Genomic DNA, 18,849 nt, shown 5'->3' with positions numbered 1-18,849 from the left:
ACCATAGTGGTTTTTAAGAAGTTTTTAGATAGGCACGTTGCTATGACGGGGTTGGAGGGATATGGATCTTGTTCAGGCAAATGGGATTAGGTCACCTTGCATCACGTTCAGCACAGACATTGTGGGCAAAGGCCTATTTCTGTGCTGTACCTTTCTATATTTTATGCTCTTTCTCCACAGATGCTACTTTGAATAATATAAATTGATTTCCGCGTTGCTAATAAACAGAAAATACAGGACTGTTACATAATCTCTCATGACACTGTCTTCACAGTAAAGTGACACTGTTATCATAAATCATTTTATAATATGGTACATGAATATATAAAGGAAAACACTACATTTGGATTTACACTGTTTCTTTAATGACTTCATCCAAATATTAATGAATAAATGCATGTTTACAAGATACAGAGAATATAGCGAGCAGAATTTGTGGCATTAATCTGTCATTTTTCAGATTGGCTGTTTAAAGTACATGATTTCTGAAATAAAATGACTGATGAGCAATATTTTAAAATTCATATACGAGGTGAGTTTTTTAAATCTGAATCCTTAAAGTAAGCTCACATGCCTGTAATGATTGAAGATCTAGGAACAGTACAGTACTTATTTAACATACAGATAACGGTGTTTAAAGTCAGCCTGTGTTCTTCAAATCCATAATACAACATCCCAGGAATTGTTCTGAAGTTACCTGGATTTACAAATTAATTGTGTAGGAAGGAACAGATGCTGATTTAAACCGAAGATAGACACAAAAAGCTGGAGTAACACAGCAGCAGCTCTTGAGAGAAGGAATTGGTGACGTTTCGGGTTGAGACCCTTTATCAAACTCAAAGTCTTCTCCCCAGAAATGCTGCTTGTCCCGCTGAGTTACTCCAGTTTTTTGTGTCTCTCTCTACAAATTAATTACTGTGAGTGTAAGCAATCTTATAACAAGGTCAGTTACTTCACTACAGCTGAAAACTCAGAGAATTTGTCCTTAAATGTCAGTTATGGAATGTCTTTGTTACTGCCCAGTCCCTCAACATCAGTCTGTAGTGGCAACGTCCCCCATTCCACATCATTCCGTAGTTGAGAAGATATGCACTTGATTTGTTAATAAGATGCATAATGTTGGAGGTGCCTGGTTTCTGCTCTGGTCTGCCAGGCTTAGTTGGGAAAGATCCAAATAATCCTTCTATGGTCTGGCGTGAGTGTAAAAAAGTAGTGATCCCAAACTTGCATCCACGATTCCAGTCTCCATGGAGCTGCTGTTAAATGCCTGTGTTAAGCATTACCCAGTTGGCCCAAGATTGGTTTGAGGCTGGAGCCTTTGAATGCTGATCACTACCAAGGCTCACACTCTGGGGTGGACAAGTCAGAAGGTGCATGCTGACCCTACAACCTCCATGGTTCTAGGGAAAGTCAGTGTTATCAGGAATAAAACATGGGCAGAAATTAGGGGGTAAATATTCTTCAGATCCCATTTTATTGCCAGTGGTGATCACTCTGAAGACGTTGACCAATGATTACCTAATCCAATCAGGCTCCTACTCCAGTCCTTTCAGAAACGGCTCTGTGTCGTGTTTTACTTTTAACCACTTATCACTTGCATGGGAAGAAACAGGATTGCTTTCTGTCTAGGCCCCGTTTTAGGTCCAGGCTTGGCATTCCCATTCTTCCGAAAGGCAACGTACCAGTTCCTTTCCACGTACTCTTTGGACTTGTAGGTATTATAATTGTTCTCCTCCAGGGTTTCCAGGAAGAAACATTCTTCAGTTGGAGATGGCTGTGTATAAAATAGAAGGAATAAAAACAATTGAAATGAAACACACTCCCCCTGGTGGCTTATAGGCAAAGTCTTGGAGAAGGAGGTTCCCAGCTTGAGACACAAGAGACTGCAGATGCTGGAATCTGGAGCAAAAGGAAAAGTCTGTACTCAATCTTCAGATTTAAGGCTCCCAACCTAAAACGTTACCTATCCCTTTTCTCCAGAGATGCTGCCATTTCTCTTTGTATCCTACTGTAATAAAACTCATTTAATTTTGGGTTTAAATTCTCTATTGATGTGGGCAGTGAATTCAGATCTCCACCACCCTTTCAGTGAAGGAGAACATGCTTGCGGCCTGGGCCTAATTTTATGGCTCTTGTACTGCACCCCCCTGCACTAAAGTTAAAAGATTCCCTCTATCTACATCAACAATTCCTTCAATCATCCCAACACCTCAATTAAATTGCTCCTTAATCTTCTATGTCTAAGGTAACATGAGCCCAGTCAAAGCAACGTGCCATGTCTTAGCCTTTCATGTTAATCGCCATCCTCAATGATTCCTTTATTCTTCTGCGGATGTGGGTGTTGCAGGCAAGTCCAGTAGTACCAGCCCATCCCTAATTGACCTTGTGAAAGGGCCTGATGTGCTTGCCTTCTTGAACCGCTGCAGTGTTGCAGTTCTGGTTCATCCGGGGTCAGCCGGTCTGGAGTCCACCCTCCCTCCCTCTCCAGCAGACTGTCAGGACTGGGGTTGGATGTGCTGTTTGCCTGCTGGCTAAGGAAGGGTGAGGGAACCACCCAGGGGTTCGGCAGCTGAATGTCATCTGTTTGAGTCTGAGCCTGCGTGAATATTAGCCGAGGCCACTGACAGTGAGGTTGCATTGTCCCCACCCACCATAAAAGACCCTGCCAACAATCACTGCAAAGAGATAATAAGTAGGCTACGTGCAGCTGCAGAATGTGTGAATCAGCACCCTCAAGGCAAGGAAAGGAGAACATCAAATGTCAGCCAGGAATTGCTATGCCCTGGAATAAGTGAAGGACTTAGTGCAGGAAGTGGATTACTAGATTGATGTAGGAGTGATTGCTCTTGGGACCTTGGGTTTTAGCAATAACATCTCGTCTCCTCATGATCACAAGACCTTCCAATGCGTTTCATTGCAAGTGATTTACTTCTTCTGAAGCGCATCCCCAATGGACCATTTTGGCAGGCAATTCGCACAATGCAAGGCCCAATAAACAGGGAGTGTGGCGTACAACTAGTTAATGCAAGGGGAGGAAGAATATTGGCCGTGGCTTCAGAGAAAAGTCCTTCGACTGGTCCCAAGAGGTCTTTTTCATCTTTATGAATAGGCAAACAAATCCTTGGTCTAAGGTTTCATCTGATGGCCGAGATCACTGATAATATAACTTCCTCAGGAAATGCCATTTTGGAGTCCACAACCTTATGATATGGAGACAAGAATATTATTCACTGATTAAAGCTGATCTTCATAATGTACTAATTCCACTGCGTGATATGAGTAAGAGAAAACTGCCCAGTGTCTTATATAATTAATGCAAGAGCTAGCTCATCTATTTTGGCTACTGATTATGGAATTTCATGTGTTGATTAATGCAATCATTAAGAATATATGAACACAGGATTAATTACATTGCTGGGGCAGAACAGTGCGTCTTCAAACTGCATTGCTCTGTTCGCCACTAGTATACTCCATTCAGTCCCTTTCGTCTGTTCCTCTTTACACAGAAATCAGGGTCAAATTGCACTTTAATTCCAACTACCTGTCCCGTCTCTGTAACATGTCAATATGTCATCTTTATCCAGCAAAAATAATCTCTGGCAATGCTTATGGTCACACAGGGAAACAATCTATTTCACCAGCCCTGACATGCCTCAGTGCTGCATATAGAGTATAAACAAAGAGAAACTTCCCAGATGTAAATCGCTCAGCATTTAAACAATGCGCAGAAGAACATTTGAAAGAGCAGTACCTCATCTTTTGCTTCGCCAGACTACATAGCCTCAACGGCAGGAACGTTGAATTCTCCAATTTCAGGTCATCACACCCTTCCCCCCACCCCCTTTTCGCATCCATTTTCTCCCCACCCCTCCCCATGCACAAAACTTACTCCCACTATCCCGTCACGGGGGAAAACGGGAACGGGGTTTGGATGATCAGCCATGATCATATTGAATAGCGGTTCTGGCTCGAGGGGGCAAATGGCCTACTCCTGCACCCATTTTCTATGTTTCTATGTTTCTACTCTGTTCCATTCCCCGCCTCCTTCTGCTGACGTCTCCCCGCCCTATTCCACATTCCCTATATTTCTTTTAATCCCCTCTCTCCTTCCACTTTGTCCCCGTATCTACTTCTACCCAGTGTCCCTCTCTCCGGCATTACATTTCAGTCATCCTTCATCGAGCACCCTTTTGTCTCCATTTCACCTGTTACAGTCTCCACCCATTGCCCAGTCACTTCTCAACTGCACACACCCATCAACTCCCTCTTCCCTTCATCTCTCTTTACCAGCTTTCTCCCCTCTATGCCATCAGTCTGAATAAGGGTCCTGACCTGAAATGTCATCAGTCCATATCCCTCCTCAGATGTTGCCTGACCTGCTGTTCCTTCAGCAGAAGATAGACATTAAAAAGCTGGAGTCATTCAGTGGGTCAGACAACACCTCTGGAGAAAAGGAATAGCTGATGTTTAGGGTTGGGTCGGGTCTGAAGAAGGGTCGGAATGTCACCTATTCCTTTTCTCCAGAGATGGTATCTGACCCGCTGAGTTACTCCAGCTTTTTGTGCCTGTCTTCGGTTTAAACCAGCATCTTCAGTTCCTTCCGACACATACAAGTCCCTTCAGCACTTTGTTGATTAAAACAGTGGTGTATCTCCTTCGTGCTATTTTAAAGAAGTTTTAAAAATTGGAAACATTTGCTTAAAATGCTTTGGGAGGCTTTTCATGTTATAGTTTGGAAACTGTGCATTTCCGAAAAATGTTAATTCAATTTCTCAGCACAGCCACTCCATTTCATCCTCATCAGTCCGTTCCTTATTTTCCACTCCTAAATCAAGGCATTTGCTTTTTGCATTATTCAAAAATAATATCTTACTATTGTTTAATCATGTGATTAAAACTGCAATAAATTTACTATTTAATCAATAATCACATGATTATTTGTAGTCTGTAAATCACTTCATGTCCAAATTATGATAATACAACGATCAACTTCTTTAACATTGTATTTTACATTATATTCCAATGTAATGAAGGTATTTTTACAATTCCAACTTAAAAACGTCTGCTAGTAATTGTAACTTTTTAATGAGGTGTTAAACTTGGATGAGAAAATATGGCTACCTCATCCTAAACTCTGCTCTCTGTCTCCCTCCCTTTTGCTCCTCCTCTCCTTGTCCCACCCACACTCCTTCTTTGAGGTTTCTTTGCTTGTTTCCAGATTTTGGAAAATTGTCAGGTGTAAGTTCCAAAGCTTGAAAGCACCTACCACCAGATTCAGCAGCAGCCTTTACGCTGTTCTTATAAGACTGCTGAATGGCCGAATAAGCTAAGAATGTATTCCCGATCTCTCAACCAACCTCAATTGAGCCCTATTCGTCAATTATTGACATTGTTACCACAAGTCAGTAGATGCCCAATTTTCTGGGAACAGTTTCAGACTGGTCTCTGGAAAAATTGACTGAAGATAGCCTGCCACAAACGGCAGTGGAGGCCGAGTCATTGAGTGTTTTTTTTAGCAGAGATAGATAGATTCTTGATTAGTAAGGGTGTCAAAGATTATGGGGAGAAAGCAGGAGAACGATGTTGAGAGGGAAAGATAGATCAGCCATGATTGAATGATAGGCAATAGACAATAGACAATAGGTGCAGGAGTAGGCCATTCGGCCCTTCGAGCCAGCACCACCATTCAATGTGATCATGGCTGATCATCCCCAATCAGTACCCCGTTGCTGCCTTCTCCCCATATCCCCTGATTCCGCTATCTTTAAGAACCCTATCTAGCTCTCTCTTGAAAGTATCCAGAGAACCGGTCTCCACCGCCCTCTGAGGCAGAGAATTCCACAGACTCACAACTCTTTGTGTGAAAAAGTGTTTCTTCATCTCCGTTCTAAATGGCTTACCCCTTATTCTTAAACTGTGGCCTCTAGTTCTGGACTCCCCCAACATCGGGAACATGTAGTAGTAGTAGTAGTAGTAGTAGTAGTATATCTTTATTGTCATTTTCCTGAGTACTCGCATACCCAGAGGAAACAAAAAAAACGTTGCTCAACCAGTGTCCATTCACTGTGCAGTAAAAAATAAATAGAAATAAAAATACATATATCATGAACAAATTAAACACTCTACTCTCTACTAAACATCAACAGGCGTTCCGATCGGCAGCGGCACGACAGTGGCTCTGCTGCAGTGTGTCCAGGTTGGTGGTTGGTGCGCGATACTTTGGCAGGGGGCAAAGTCCGTTTATCAGTCTTATAGCCTGCGGGAAGAAGCTGAGGAGCATCCTGCTGGTTTTGCAGCTAATGCTCCTGTACCTCATCATGTTTCCTGCCTCTAGCGTGTCCAAATCGTTAATATGTTTCAATAAGAATTCCCTCTCATCCTTCTAAATTCCAGAGTATACAAGCCCAACCGCTCCATTCTCTCAGCATAGGACAGTCCTGCCATCCCGGTAATTAACCTCGTGAACCTATGCTGCACTCCCTCAATAGCAAGAATGTCCTTCCTCAAACTAGGGGACCAAAACTGCACACAATACTCCAGGTGTGGTCTCACTAGGGCCCTGTACAACTGCAGAATGACCTCTTTGCTGTTATACTCAACTCCTCTTGTTATGAAGGCCAACATGCCATTCGCTTTCTTCACTGCCTGTTATACCTGTACTTTCATTGAATGATGAACAAAGATCCCCAGATCCCGTTGTACTTCCCCAACTTGACACCATTTAGATAATAACCTGCCTTCCTGTTTTTGCTTCCAAAGTGGATAACCTCACATTTATCCACATTAAACTGCATCTGCCATGCATCTTTCCACTCACCTTACCTGTCCAAGTCACCCTGCATTCTCATAGCATCCTCCTCGCAGTTCACACTGCCACCCAGCTTTGTGTCATCTGCAAATTTCCTGATGTTACTTTGAATCCCTTCATCTAAATCATTGATGTATATTGTAAATAGCTGCGGTCCCAGCATTGAGCCTTGTGATACCCCATGGAGTAGACTCGATGGGCCGAATGGCCTAATTCTGCTCCTCTTCCTTGTGAACTTACGAGCTTATGAAGTGAGTGCCACCCAAAAATAGCATGAGATTCTATGATCTCCTGTGGCAACTGGGCTCATTTGTACCTTCAATGGAATATCAAGGGTGGTGAGTTAAAGAATCAAAGAATGATACAGCACGTAAACAGGCCCTTCCGGCCAACATGCCCAGGCTAACCAACATGTCCCATCTACACAAGTCTCACCTGCCTGCATTTGGCCCATACCCCTTTAAACCTGTCTTATCCATGTATCTGTCTAATCGTTTCTTAAACGTTGCAATAGTACCTGCCTCAACTACCTCCTTCGGCAGCTTGTTCCATATACACACCAGCCTTTGTGTGAAAACGTTACCTCTCAGGTTTGTATTAAATATCTTAATCCCCCTCATCATAAATGTATGTCCTCTGGTTCTCGATTCTCCTACTCTGGGCAAGAAATTCTGTGCGTCTACCTCAAATAATTTTGTAAGCCTCTAATAGATCAGCCCTCATCCTTCTGTGCCCCAAGGAATAGAGTCCTAGCCTGCTCAACCTCTCCCTATGGCACAGGCCCTCAGGTTCTGGCAACATCCTCGTAAATCCTCTCTGCACCTTTTCCAGTTCTTCAGGAACTTTAATAGTTCATTCTCTCAAGAAGAACATTTTGGTGAATGGATTAGTGTCAAAGCCTTTATTTTAACATAAAAAATGAAGAAGCACACTCCAACTGAGAACAAACTTTGATATCAATTTAAAAATATATATTGTTAAAGTCAGCTTGTTTGCTGTCAAGCAGAATAATTACCTGATATTGCATGGCATTAACTTGAAGAATACCTTTTCTCGCAGTTGCTTTTCCAGTTTATTTTGCTTCGGGGAAGAGAAGCTGTCCTGAGCTCAGTGTGTGCAGGTGAGTGTTGTTTCCTTTGTCTTATAACAGTAATTTACTAAGATGCTACTTCCCCTATACTTATCTCTTCAAGCTGTGGGATGTGATTTATGGTTCGACAGGAAAGAGCATGAGAAAGAGTAGCAAGGAAGGAAGGCAGAAGAGGAGGGGGAGTGGGAAGGAAGTTGTTATGGATACACGAGTTATTATACAGAGCTCTTTGTGATCAAAGAATCCTTTTAGAGCACAGGACATGGCTCTACTACTACTCTGCTAAAATAGAAAATACAAAGGAAGAATTACATTTCCAAATCTCAGGTAGTCAAGGTGCTTAATAGTTCTTTTTAAAGTCTAGTCACTGCTTTAATGCAAAAGGCATGGTGGGCTGTTTGCTAAGTGCACAGTCTCAGAAACAACAGTGAAGTAAATGGACAAATGGCTCTTTGGTGCAGTAGGCCGAGCCAGTGATATGGGCCAGGATAACTGAGTAAGCTCCCCAACTTCTTGTTAAAAAAGCGGCAGGAGATCATTTATGTCAGCAGATGAAACTTTAATACTTCCTCTGACGATCAGTACCTCTGACAGGGCAGTGCTCTGTCTGCATTAGAAGCACAAGCAGAGGTAAAAACAAGTCGGAGCAGTCAGGAATGGGTACAGCTTAGAAAGCAGCCAATATAATCTGTACGAGGACGTTAACCCGGCAATAATACGACTTTGAGTAAGACATTTAATTTACTCTTAAACTGAACTTAGATTTTTAGTTCAAGGTCGCAGAGTGAGGCATGAAATCCTGAGCTCCTGATTAGCTTAATTTAGTTTAAAGATACGGCACCAAAACAGGTGCTTTGGCCCACCAAGTCCGCACCGACCAGCGATTCCTGCACGCTAGCACTATCCTACACACTAGGGACAATTTACAATTTTTACCAAAACTAATTAACCTACCAACCTGTACGTCATTGGAGTGTGGAAGGAATCTGGAGCACCCGGGGAAAACCCATAAGGTCAGGGGGTGAACGTACATACTCTGTACAGACAGCACCCGTAGTCAGTATCGCACCCGGGTCGCTGGTGCTATAAGGCTGCAACTCTACCGCTGCACTACCGTGCCGCACGATCCTGGTGCAGAGAATATTAGCCACTGGGCTAGGGGGTCTTTTCTTACAACCCTTCCCTTTCAAATTGATGACTCTTAGGAATCATCAGATGTGATCTGGAATAAAATCCAGGAAGTATTTGTGAAGAAAATTATGTATCGCTCGGCTTGCTTTCTTTGGAATAGAGGACACTGAGGGGAGATTTATTTCTGTTTTTGTCGATTAAAAATAGAGGGCATAGATACAGTTAATAAAAGGGACCCACTTTCCCCCTTAGCTGGGAAGGCAATAATGAGGGGCTAGGGTTCGAAGAATAGAGTTTTGTCTGTACTTCCGTTGTTAATATTGGAGCTGAATATGTTGGGAAGAGTTGAATGTTTTGTACATGTCTCCTGCTGGTCTTTGGTGATTAAATCTCTCTTGTTGTTTATTTTAAAGAAAAGTCCATGCACAAAGCATTAACCTGCTGAACATCTTCTCAATCTACCACAGATAATTATGATACTGCAAGAATGGCACGATCTCACAGAACAGAAAATGGTTATTTAACCCATTAACTCCACGTCAGCTCTCAAACCATTTCATGCTCCAGCAATTTCCCCCTAAAGAGTCAGAGAATCACACAGCACCGCACAGCACAGCACATGGAGATAGGGTGGTCAAGAAAGCTTTTGGGAAATTGGCCTTCATCAGTCAGGGTATTGAGTATAGAAGTTGGGAAACTTAGAACATAAAATCATTTTCCCAGGGTGGAAATGTCCAACACTAGAGGGAGAAGGTGAGAGGGGGAAAGTTAAATGGAGATGTGCGGGCAAGTTTTTACAGAGAGTAGTGGTTGTGAAGGCAGATACGATAATGGCGTTTTAGAGGCATTTAGATAGGCACGTGGAAGTACTGGGAATGGAGGGATATGGATCATGTACAGGCAGGTAGATCAGTTTAACTAGGCACCAGGTATGGCATAAACATTGTGGGCTGAAGGGCCTCTTCCAGTGCTGTATTATTTTAAGTTCTAACAGGCTCTTCAGCCCAACAAGTCCACACTGTCCATGGAGCACCATCATATACAAATCCCATTTTTAACTCTCTTAACATTCCCCTCAGCTCCCCCAGATTCTACCACCTACCTACACATTAGTTCCAATCATCAAAGAGAAGTTTATCCAGGGTGACCCACAGCGAGATCCTGCAAACTCCACACATTCAGTCCTAGAGATCAGATCACTGGAGCTATGAGATAGAGACTCAACTGGAGAAGCCACTGTAAACCTGTAAATTAATCCCCTTTAAAAGTATCTTCAATTGTCTTTTGAAAGCTGCTGGAGAATCTGATTAAAAGCGCTGCCCCACTGTACCAGTTCATTCAAGACCTCTCCAGAGTTAAAAAAAAATCAAACTTGTGGAAGCACGTAGAATGTACGTAGCGGGTACGTCGGAGCTCGGGGACGTCTCTTAGTGGCTCGTAACGCTAACGGCAGGTACTCGGGAAACGCGGTAAGCTCGGGAAGACTCGTGAAGATTTTTCAACATGTTGAAGAATGTCCAAGAGAGTCTACAAGCGGCCATTACCGTAAAATCTCCGAGTTCGAATCAGGGCAAACTCGGGAGAACTCTTGAATTAGCTCGTACAGTGGTACAGGGCTTTAAACCAAGGATGGTGGACCAGACACAATAGCGGTGTTTAAGATGCTTGTAGGTAGACACGTGAAGATGCCAGAAATGGAGGGATATGGATCACATCCAGACAGAGGGGATTAGTTGAATTTGACATTCGACTCAGCACAGCCATTCTGAGCTGAAGGGCCTGTTCCTGAGCTGTTCTGTGTTCCATGTACTAATCTAAACCACCCGTTAATCAAGTGTTTTGCAAGTGAACATCACTAGACTGGTGAGGCATGCAGAGGCTTACGCTATTCATCTAGAGATGTGAGTTTGAATCCCATCAGTGAAATATTTTGTGCAGCTGATGGGGATAGGGATTCCAACTTAAATAAAATCTGACTTACGTAAGGTTTCACTGAACATATCCCTGATGGAAGTCGGGGAGTGTCTGTATCCCTGGATATAGATACAGTGTGCAATGTAAATACAACAATGATGTTTCAGTGAAATGCTCAGGTCTTTACTTACCGAACCATAAAGCTGTCCCTTTTCACTCATTGCTAGGTAGTGTCTGGCCTCAATCCCTTGAATAGTCACCACTCCTCGACTCACGGCTTGTAGCTGAAGCTGAACTGAAAAAGAAGGGAAGGATGAATTATATTTGCCACAACATGGCACAATGACGTTGATATGGCCGAAAAGCTTCTGAAACGTGTTAATGGATTATTCGAGTACATTTTTGAGGCAGTGGTTCACTTGCACCTCCTCCAACCCTCATCTACTGTATCCGCTGTTCCAAGTGTGGACTCCTATATATCGGCGAGTGCAAGCACAGGCTCGGCGATTGTTTTGCTAAACACCTCGGCACACTCTGTCTAAGCCTACCTGATCTCCTGGTTGCTAAACACTTTAACTCCCCCTCCCATTCTCATACTGATCTTCTCAACAGAGATTGGAGGAACAGCACCTCTATATTTCACGGGCAACTTAAAACCCAGAAATATTGATTTCTCTAACGTCAAGTGCTTTACCTCTCTCTCTCCATCCCTCCCCCATCCTAGTTCCCCATCAAATTTCACTGTCCACCTGATTAAATTTTACTGATTGTATGCCTCGTGCCTCGTTGTCACCTTCCCCTCGACTAAAAATTAACCATTCTACATTTTCCTTGCTCACCAAGCCCTTTGATCTGTCATTTTCACACCTTACCCTTCTATATCTCTATGTCTCCCTCTCCTCTGACAGTCTGAAAAAGGATTTCGACCCAAAATGACACCCTTGCCTTTTCTCCAGAGATGCTGCTGGTCCCACTGAGTTAGTCCAGCATTATTTGAGTACATTAGTTTAGAGATATAGCATAGAAACAGTCCCTTTGGCCCACTGAATCCACGCTGACCATGGATCACTCATTCTCACTGGTTCGATGTTATCCCATTTTCTCATCCACTCCGTGCACATTAAGGGTTTTATTTTTGTTTACAGAGACCAACTACCCTACAAACGCGCATGGCTTTGGGACCTCACATCTGATGAAAGAAATGAAAGAGGATCTCATGTAGAAAAGGTTCTCACAGCCACCGGTAGTTTGTTGTTCTCCGAAGCTCTGTTCGGGTAAAGGTAAAGCACCAAGTCACACAGCAAACATTTCTCAGCTAGTAGCCTTAGAGTTCAAGGCTAAAATACTTATCCGGATTAAATGATGAGGATTTGTCCTACAGCTTTAGGAGATCAGAGCACTTGATGTGGCTGCTTTGATCTTTTTTAGCTGCTTCCCGTCCTTGTTTCAGACGGATGGTGCCTTGACTGCACTGTTTCCATCAATTCTGTTTTCTTTCCTTCTCGTTTACCAGAAATTGAGAAAAGGATGCGAGAAAAGTACTGTGCAACGGAGTAAGAAAACAGAAGATATGACTTTGGGAAGATAAGGCTCAAAATTATGTGACTTAGCAAAAGAAAAACACAGTGGGACTTGTGTGAAAAGCAAATTTCAGGGAGAGCGTGAGATCAGTGGTGAAGGTATGGGGATTTAATCGAAAATGTCAGGACTGGAGGATTTTAGTTATGAAGAAAGTTTAGCCAGCTGATTTGTTTATTTTGGAACAGAGGAGGCAGAGGGGTGAGTGAGTATGTGAAGTTACGAGAGGCCTGGTTAAGGTGGATAGAAATAAACTGTTTTCCTTAGCAAAGAGGTCAACAGCTCGGTTTAAAGTAATGGACCGAGGATTGCAGGGGACTTTGGGAAGTTTCCCTTCCTTCCAAGGGGCAGTGGGGATCTCAATTTGTCTCACAAAAATTATGCAGGTGGGAGCAATCCTCACCACATTGAAAAGGTACTTGGATTGAGGTCATTGTCTGTTGATAGCTACTGGGATTTGGAAAATGCATTTCGAGATGGGTTTAAATTGTACTTGATGGGCCAAAGGGCTTTCTTCATGCCATAGATTTTCTCTGCTTTTATGATTGCATGGAAACAAAGAAGTTAATCTGAGCAGTGAAGGGCCAACACCATGCCAAGCCCACACCAGTTAGTCTAAATGTTAAAGGAGAGAAATAGAACAAGAGGGAAGTTGGTGGCACAGTGGTGCAGCGATAGAGTTGCTGCCATACAGCTCCAGAGACCCAGGATCGATCCTCCTTACAGGTGATGTCTGTACGGAGTTTATACATTCTCCGCGTGACCTGCGTGGGTTTTCGCTGGGTGCTCCAGTTTCTTCCCACACTCCAAAGACATACAGGTTTATAGGTTAATAGGCTTTGGTAAAAATTGTAAATGGTAGGATAGTGCTCGTGCATGGGGTAATCGCTGGTCGGCGTGGACATAGGACCTGTTTCCGCATTGTTTCTTTTAAGTGCTAAACTAAAAAGAATTGAGTAAAATACAGCAACACTCAGGTAATCCACAGGCTGATTGTTCCAAAATCCTAATGACAGGGCACCCTCTTTTTATCGCACTTAGGCTCTATTCCCACACTCACTTTAAATTCACCTGGGTCTATTTCCTTTGCTCCCATGATATTTATCTGTTCATTCGAAAATTGTATGAACTTAATACAAATTAATTGGAATTAATCAGTATTAATTGGAAATAACATCCAATAGTCCAGACAGTCTGATACCATCAAATTCTTAAACTTGCTGGATTAATGGAGCTTTATTGGTTTTATTAATTTTCTTGGCTTGTGTTGCCAATATAGCAGGTTATGGCATACTGTAATTCTTAAGCATTCACAAACAAAATATTATTCAGTCTTTCAAAAGCACCTTTTCATGAATGTATCTAGTTTCCTTTATCCTCAATGCTCACTAGTTTGGGAACATAATGCAAAATAAAATGGTGGCACAGTGGCTCGGCAGTCGAGTTGCTGCCTTACAGCACCAGAGACCCGGGTTTGATCCTGACTAAGGGTGCTATCTGTACGGAATTTGCACATTCTTCCTGCAACTGCGTGGGTTATGTCTTTACAGAGTTTGTACATTCTCCCCATGACCTGTGTGGGTTTTCTCCGAGATCTCCGGTTTTCTCCCCCACACTCCAATGATCTACAGGTTTGTAGGTTAATTGCCTTAGTATAAATGTAAGTTATCCCTAGTGTGTGTCGGATAGCGTTAGTGTGCGAGAATCGCTGGTCGGTGGGCTAAAGGGCTTTTTTCCGTGTTGTATCTCTGAACTAAATTAGACTCGACTAATACTAAAAGAATGGTTACAGCATGGAAGAAGGCAATTCACCCTGCCAATTCTGTACTAGTCCAGTGTAAGAGCAATTCAACTCATTCTACTCTCCTGTCATTTCCCCATCCCCTTTCACATTCTATCCATCCACTTCCCTTTTGAAACTACAATTCAATCCATTTCCATCACCAATCCTGCCAGAGAACTCCAAACTCTAAACACTTGCAGGTCCAATAAATGTTTTCTTATTGCATCCTCTTGTACAAGACCTTGCCCCCCTTTCTCTCCTGATGGAAGTAGGCACAGTGATATCAACCCTTTAGATTGACTGATCTCAGTTTCCTGAAGAGATGAATTCCATGTTCAGTAGAAGAACACTAAAATCAGCCTCAGTTCAGTCAACTGCACACTGGCCTTGTTAACGACTAAAATCAGCACCACAATGTAAATGCAACAGTAACTTGTGTCAGGAGGTTCTGCGACGTTCCACTCAAGCCCCTGAAAGAAGCCCATGAACTTCAGCCCCTCCTTTTCCTCCACTGGACTGACAGCATTTTGACCCTGATGCCTCCCCTATGCATCTTCCCACATCTCCCCAATAAATAGCAGGCCCATTACTACATACCAGACAGAGATGAACACGACTATGTAATAACTATGTGTAGGAAGGAACTGTAGATGCTGGTTTACACCAAAGATAGACACAAAATGCTGGAATGACTGCGTGACAGGCAGCATCTCTGGAGAGAAGGAATGGGTGACGTTTCGGGTTGAGACCCAATCTTAAGACTGCAGAAGGGTCTAGACTCAAAACGTTACCCATTTCTTCTATCCAGAGATGCTGCCTGTCCCACTAAGTCACTCCAGCATTCTGCGCCTATCTACTAGGACATAAAACCTAACCAATACACAAATAGTTCCCCAATTTTCACCTTGGAAGAGAGATAACCTGGGGACGGTGAGAGGATGTGGTGAGTGAGAAAAAGAGTGAAAAAAAACAGGGTTGATGAAAGTGAAAGCTTTAGTTCTTCAAGGCTTGTTGAACTCTCAAGGGGCCTGTCCCACTGTACGAGGTAATTCAAGAGCTCTCCCGAGTTTAAAAAAAAACAAACTCGTGGTAAGCACGTAGAATGTACGTAGCGGGTACCTCGGAGCTTGGGACGTCTCTTAGCGGCTCGTAACACTAACGGCAGGTACACAGAAAACGCGGTAAGCTCGTGAAGATTTTTCAACATGTTGAATAATGTCCACGAGAGCCCCGAATACCTACGAGCGGCTATTACCGTAATTCTCCGAGTTTGAATCAGGGGAAACGCGGGAGAACTCTTGAATTAGCTCGTACAGTGGGACAGCCCCTTCACTTTTGAACGACGAGGTGCGATTATACACAGTGACCCTCACTGCTCCGGAAAAACTTAAGTTTCAATTTGCAGCAAAGTTCACATCAAATTTGTTCTATGAAATAATGTTGCTTTCATTTAAACGTAAGATTTCTTTATCCCCTGCAGCTTTGCCTGAATCCTTGTTTTTCTAGCTGCTAAGGAGTTCTCAGTGAATTGAACTTAGGAACTTGCTAAGTTTCAAAGCAGTTGCCAAGCAACACAAGTCCAAACACACACACATATTTAAACAGTACAGAGCACACGCTGACTGAAAAGGATTCTCACTGTATAAGTCGTCGCGGTTGATTATCCCCTCCACTGTTCCATCAGGGAGAATGCGCATGAAGTACCCTCCATTTTCACAGTACAGGAGTTTTGGGTCTTTGTAACTCGCCGGGAAGTGAGTGAAGGAATCAGTCAAGTTTGATAAACTTGTCACTGTTCCAACATCCATTCTGCCTCCAGTTCGGTGCTCATACGGGTCTTCTCTCCTGGAATAAATCAACGGGCACATAACAAGCCATGCACTTCAATGAGTACCAGTTAAGGAACTAAAAATACCAGAGAAGTAATAACTCAAGTGATTAACAGTCTGTGTCAATGCTATATTTATATACATTTCAGGTTTTTTTTTTACATGCCAGGTTTTGTTCCCTCATTCTGGTTTATTTTCTATTTGAGCCTCAACAGTAACTAATGACAAACTATCCAGCGCAAAAAGGTGAGTACAGTCATGCATAGCAGAGCATGAAGCATGCACAAGGGCATGCGCATGCAAGAACATGGTGAGGGCATCAAAGATTACAGGGAGGATGGGGTTGAGAAGGAATAATAGGCGCAGATATCCATTTGCATGCACGCATACACAGACCTGTGGTCAAACATGCACGTATACGCATCTGCAGACATGTGCGTGCACACACATGTGCACACCCAGATGTGTGCACCGGCCCATGGACAAATACACGCATGTACACACCAGTGGACATGCACATGCGCACACAGGTAGACACACACACATGCACACACAGGTTGATGGACACACACACACACTCTTTCTTGGGGAAATCAATGAAAGGAAATGCTGTCGATTTTCCACTGGCTAATGTGTTCACTCCAGAGTACAGTAACTACAGTGTGTACCATCCACAGGGTGCACAGCATCAAACCCACTGCCGAGGGAATCAAGGAGAATAAGCACGCAGGAAGATAATTATTTTCATGTTCACCAGGTTACAACTTATCATCTTGACTTTGAACCTTTCCTGCATCGTTGCTGGATTCATATTTGGTCCGATAAGTCCCCTGATGCCAAGGCCCAACAATGGTTCAAGTGATGGGCAGCTGGTGATGGGCAATAAAACTGGCGTTACCACCAATGCACATATCCCTGCAGATAGTGGATTTCAGTTTAAGGGCAAGGAAGTCCTACTGCAGTTGTACAGGGCCCTGGTGAGACTACACCTGGAGCATTGTGTGCAATTTTGGTCTCCTAATTTGCGGAAGGACATTTTTGCTATTGAGGGAGTGCAGCATAGGTTCACCAGGTTAATTCCCGGGAATGTGGGACTGACATATGATGAAAGAATGGGTCAACTCGGCTTGTATTCACTGGAATTGAGAAGGATGAGAGGGAATCTTATAGAAACATACAATTCTTTAAAGGAATGTACAGGCTAGATGCAGGGAAAATTTTCCCGATGTTGGGGGATTCGAGAACCAGGGGTCACAGTTTAAGAATAAGAGGTAGCCCATTTAGGACAGAGACGAGGAAAAATATTTTCACCCAGAGAGATGTGAATCTGTGGATTTCTCTGCTACAGAATGTAGTGTAGGTCAATTCACTGGATGTTTTCAAGAGAAGGTTAGATTTAGCTCTTAGGGCTAAAGAAACGAAGGGATATGGGAAAAAAAGCAGGAACGGGATACTGATTTTAGATGATCAGCCGTGATCATATTGAATGGTGGTGCTGGCTTGAAGGCCAAATGGCCTAACCCCTGCACCTATATTTCTATGTTTTCCATGTTTTCTATGTAAGTACCCATAAAAGTGTTCATTCAAGATCATGTTTTGAGGAAGAATTGGCATTGTTTGTACATTTAGGTTGTGTGTTGCCAAGAGTTAAGAGTTTCAATCTTTTCCCATCCACCAGTATGGGATGGGAAAATGTCCTAACCATACCATAATGTCCTAACCATACAATTAAGAAAATATGATTCTCTGATCAGATAAACCATTTGCAGTGAAAACCAAAGACGATAATTGATAACTGTCCCGACCCGAAACGTCACCTATTCCTTTTCTCCAGAGATGCTGCCTGACCTTCTGAATTACTCCAGCATTTTGTGTCCACCTCCATCCTAAGTACTTTGAATGATCTTGACTCCACAAGCTCTGGAGTAGACAATTCCAGAGATTCAACACCTTATGAAAAAAATGCACCTACGTTTTAAGTTACCAGCCTATTTACTAGTAACTATATCCCCTTTTTGCAGACTCCCCCACTTATGAAATCTCATCACCTTAACATCTACCCTGTCTTCTCCCCTCAGGATCTTATGTCTAAACGACATAATTTCTTATTCTCTAAACTCCAAAGAATACAGACCCCAACCTGTTTATCCACTCGCAAAAGGACAATCCTCTAATCCTAGGATTTAGCACAGTGAATTTCCTTTCAAATGCCCCCAGTGCTATTATATGCTTTCTTTTCAGGTAGGAGAACCAAAACTGTGCATTGTACTCCACGTGTGGCCTCACCAACACACTGAGAAAAGGTAACAAAAACTGCAACAAAACAATTTAGATAATATGGTTATTTTCTTTTTTATAATATCTGATGTTATCATAGAGATGTAGAATCATACAGTGCGGAAACAGGGACATTGGTCCAACTCGTCGATGCTAGCCAAGAATCTACATCTAAGCTCATTCCATTTGTAATATGATTTGCCTAGAGAGCATGCAACACAGCTGTTCACTATATATTGATACACATAGCAATAATAAACAATAATACCAATATCTGCCTTGCCCTATTCACGACTCCTTAGACCTATTATCTTTCATTCCTAAATGTCTATACCACAATCTCTGAACGAGCCTTATCAATTGTTTGCAATTTATTCACTCCAGATCTTCAATTCCTTGCATTTTCTGCAACCAAACCCCGTGTCCCCACACTCCTGTA

General features: G+C 42.9%; 1 protein-coding gene across 7 annotated transcripts in view; it reads right to left on the bottom strand.

The window, feature by feature from the left end:
* Nucleotides 1-342: 342 nt before the first annotated feature.
* LOC129701476 (fibroblast growth factor 1-like) overlaps nt 343-18,849 on the bottom strand; it is a 47,741-nt gene continuing 29,234 nt past the window's right edge. For all 7 annotated transcript variants that reach the window (XM_055642679.1, XM_055642676.1, XM_055642672.1 and 4 more), the window contains exons 2-4: nt 15,944-16,149; nt 11,135-11,238; nt 343-1,774 (exon numbers count right to left, since the gene is read on the bottom strand). In XM_055642679.1, coding sequence (XP_055498654.1) covers nt 1,580-1,774; nt 11,135-11,238; nt 15,944-16,112 — 468 coding nt within the window. In that variant the 5' untranslated portion in view covers nt 16,113-16,149 and the 3' untranslated portion in view covers nt 343-1,579. The remainder of the gene's footprint in view (nt 1,775-11,134; nt 11,239-15,943; nt 16,150-18,849) is intronic.

Source organism: Leucoraja erinacea, chromosome 11 (assembly GCF_028641065.1).
Source record: "Leucoraja erinacea ecotype New England chromosome 11, Leri_hhj_1, whole genome shotgun sequence".
Lineage (NCBI taxonomy): Eukaryota > Metazoa > Chordata > Chondrichthyes > Rajiformes > Rajidae > Leucoraja > Leucoraja erinaceus.
Note: the sequence above shows the minus strand (reverse complement) of the source record. Positions and strands in the feature narration are given on the sequence as shown.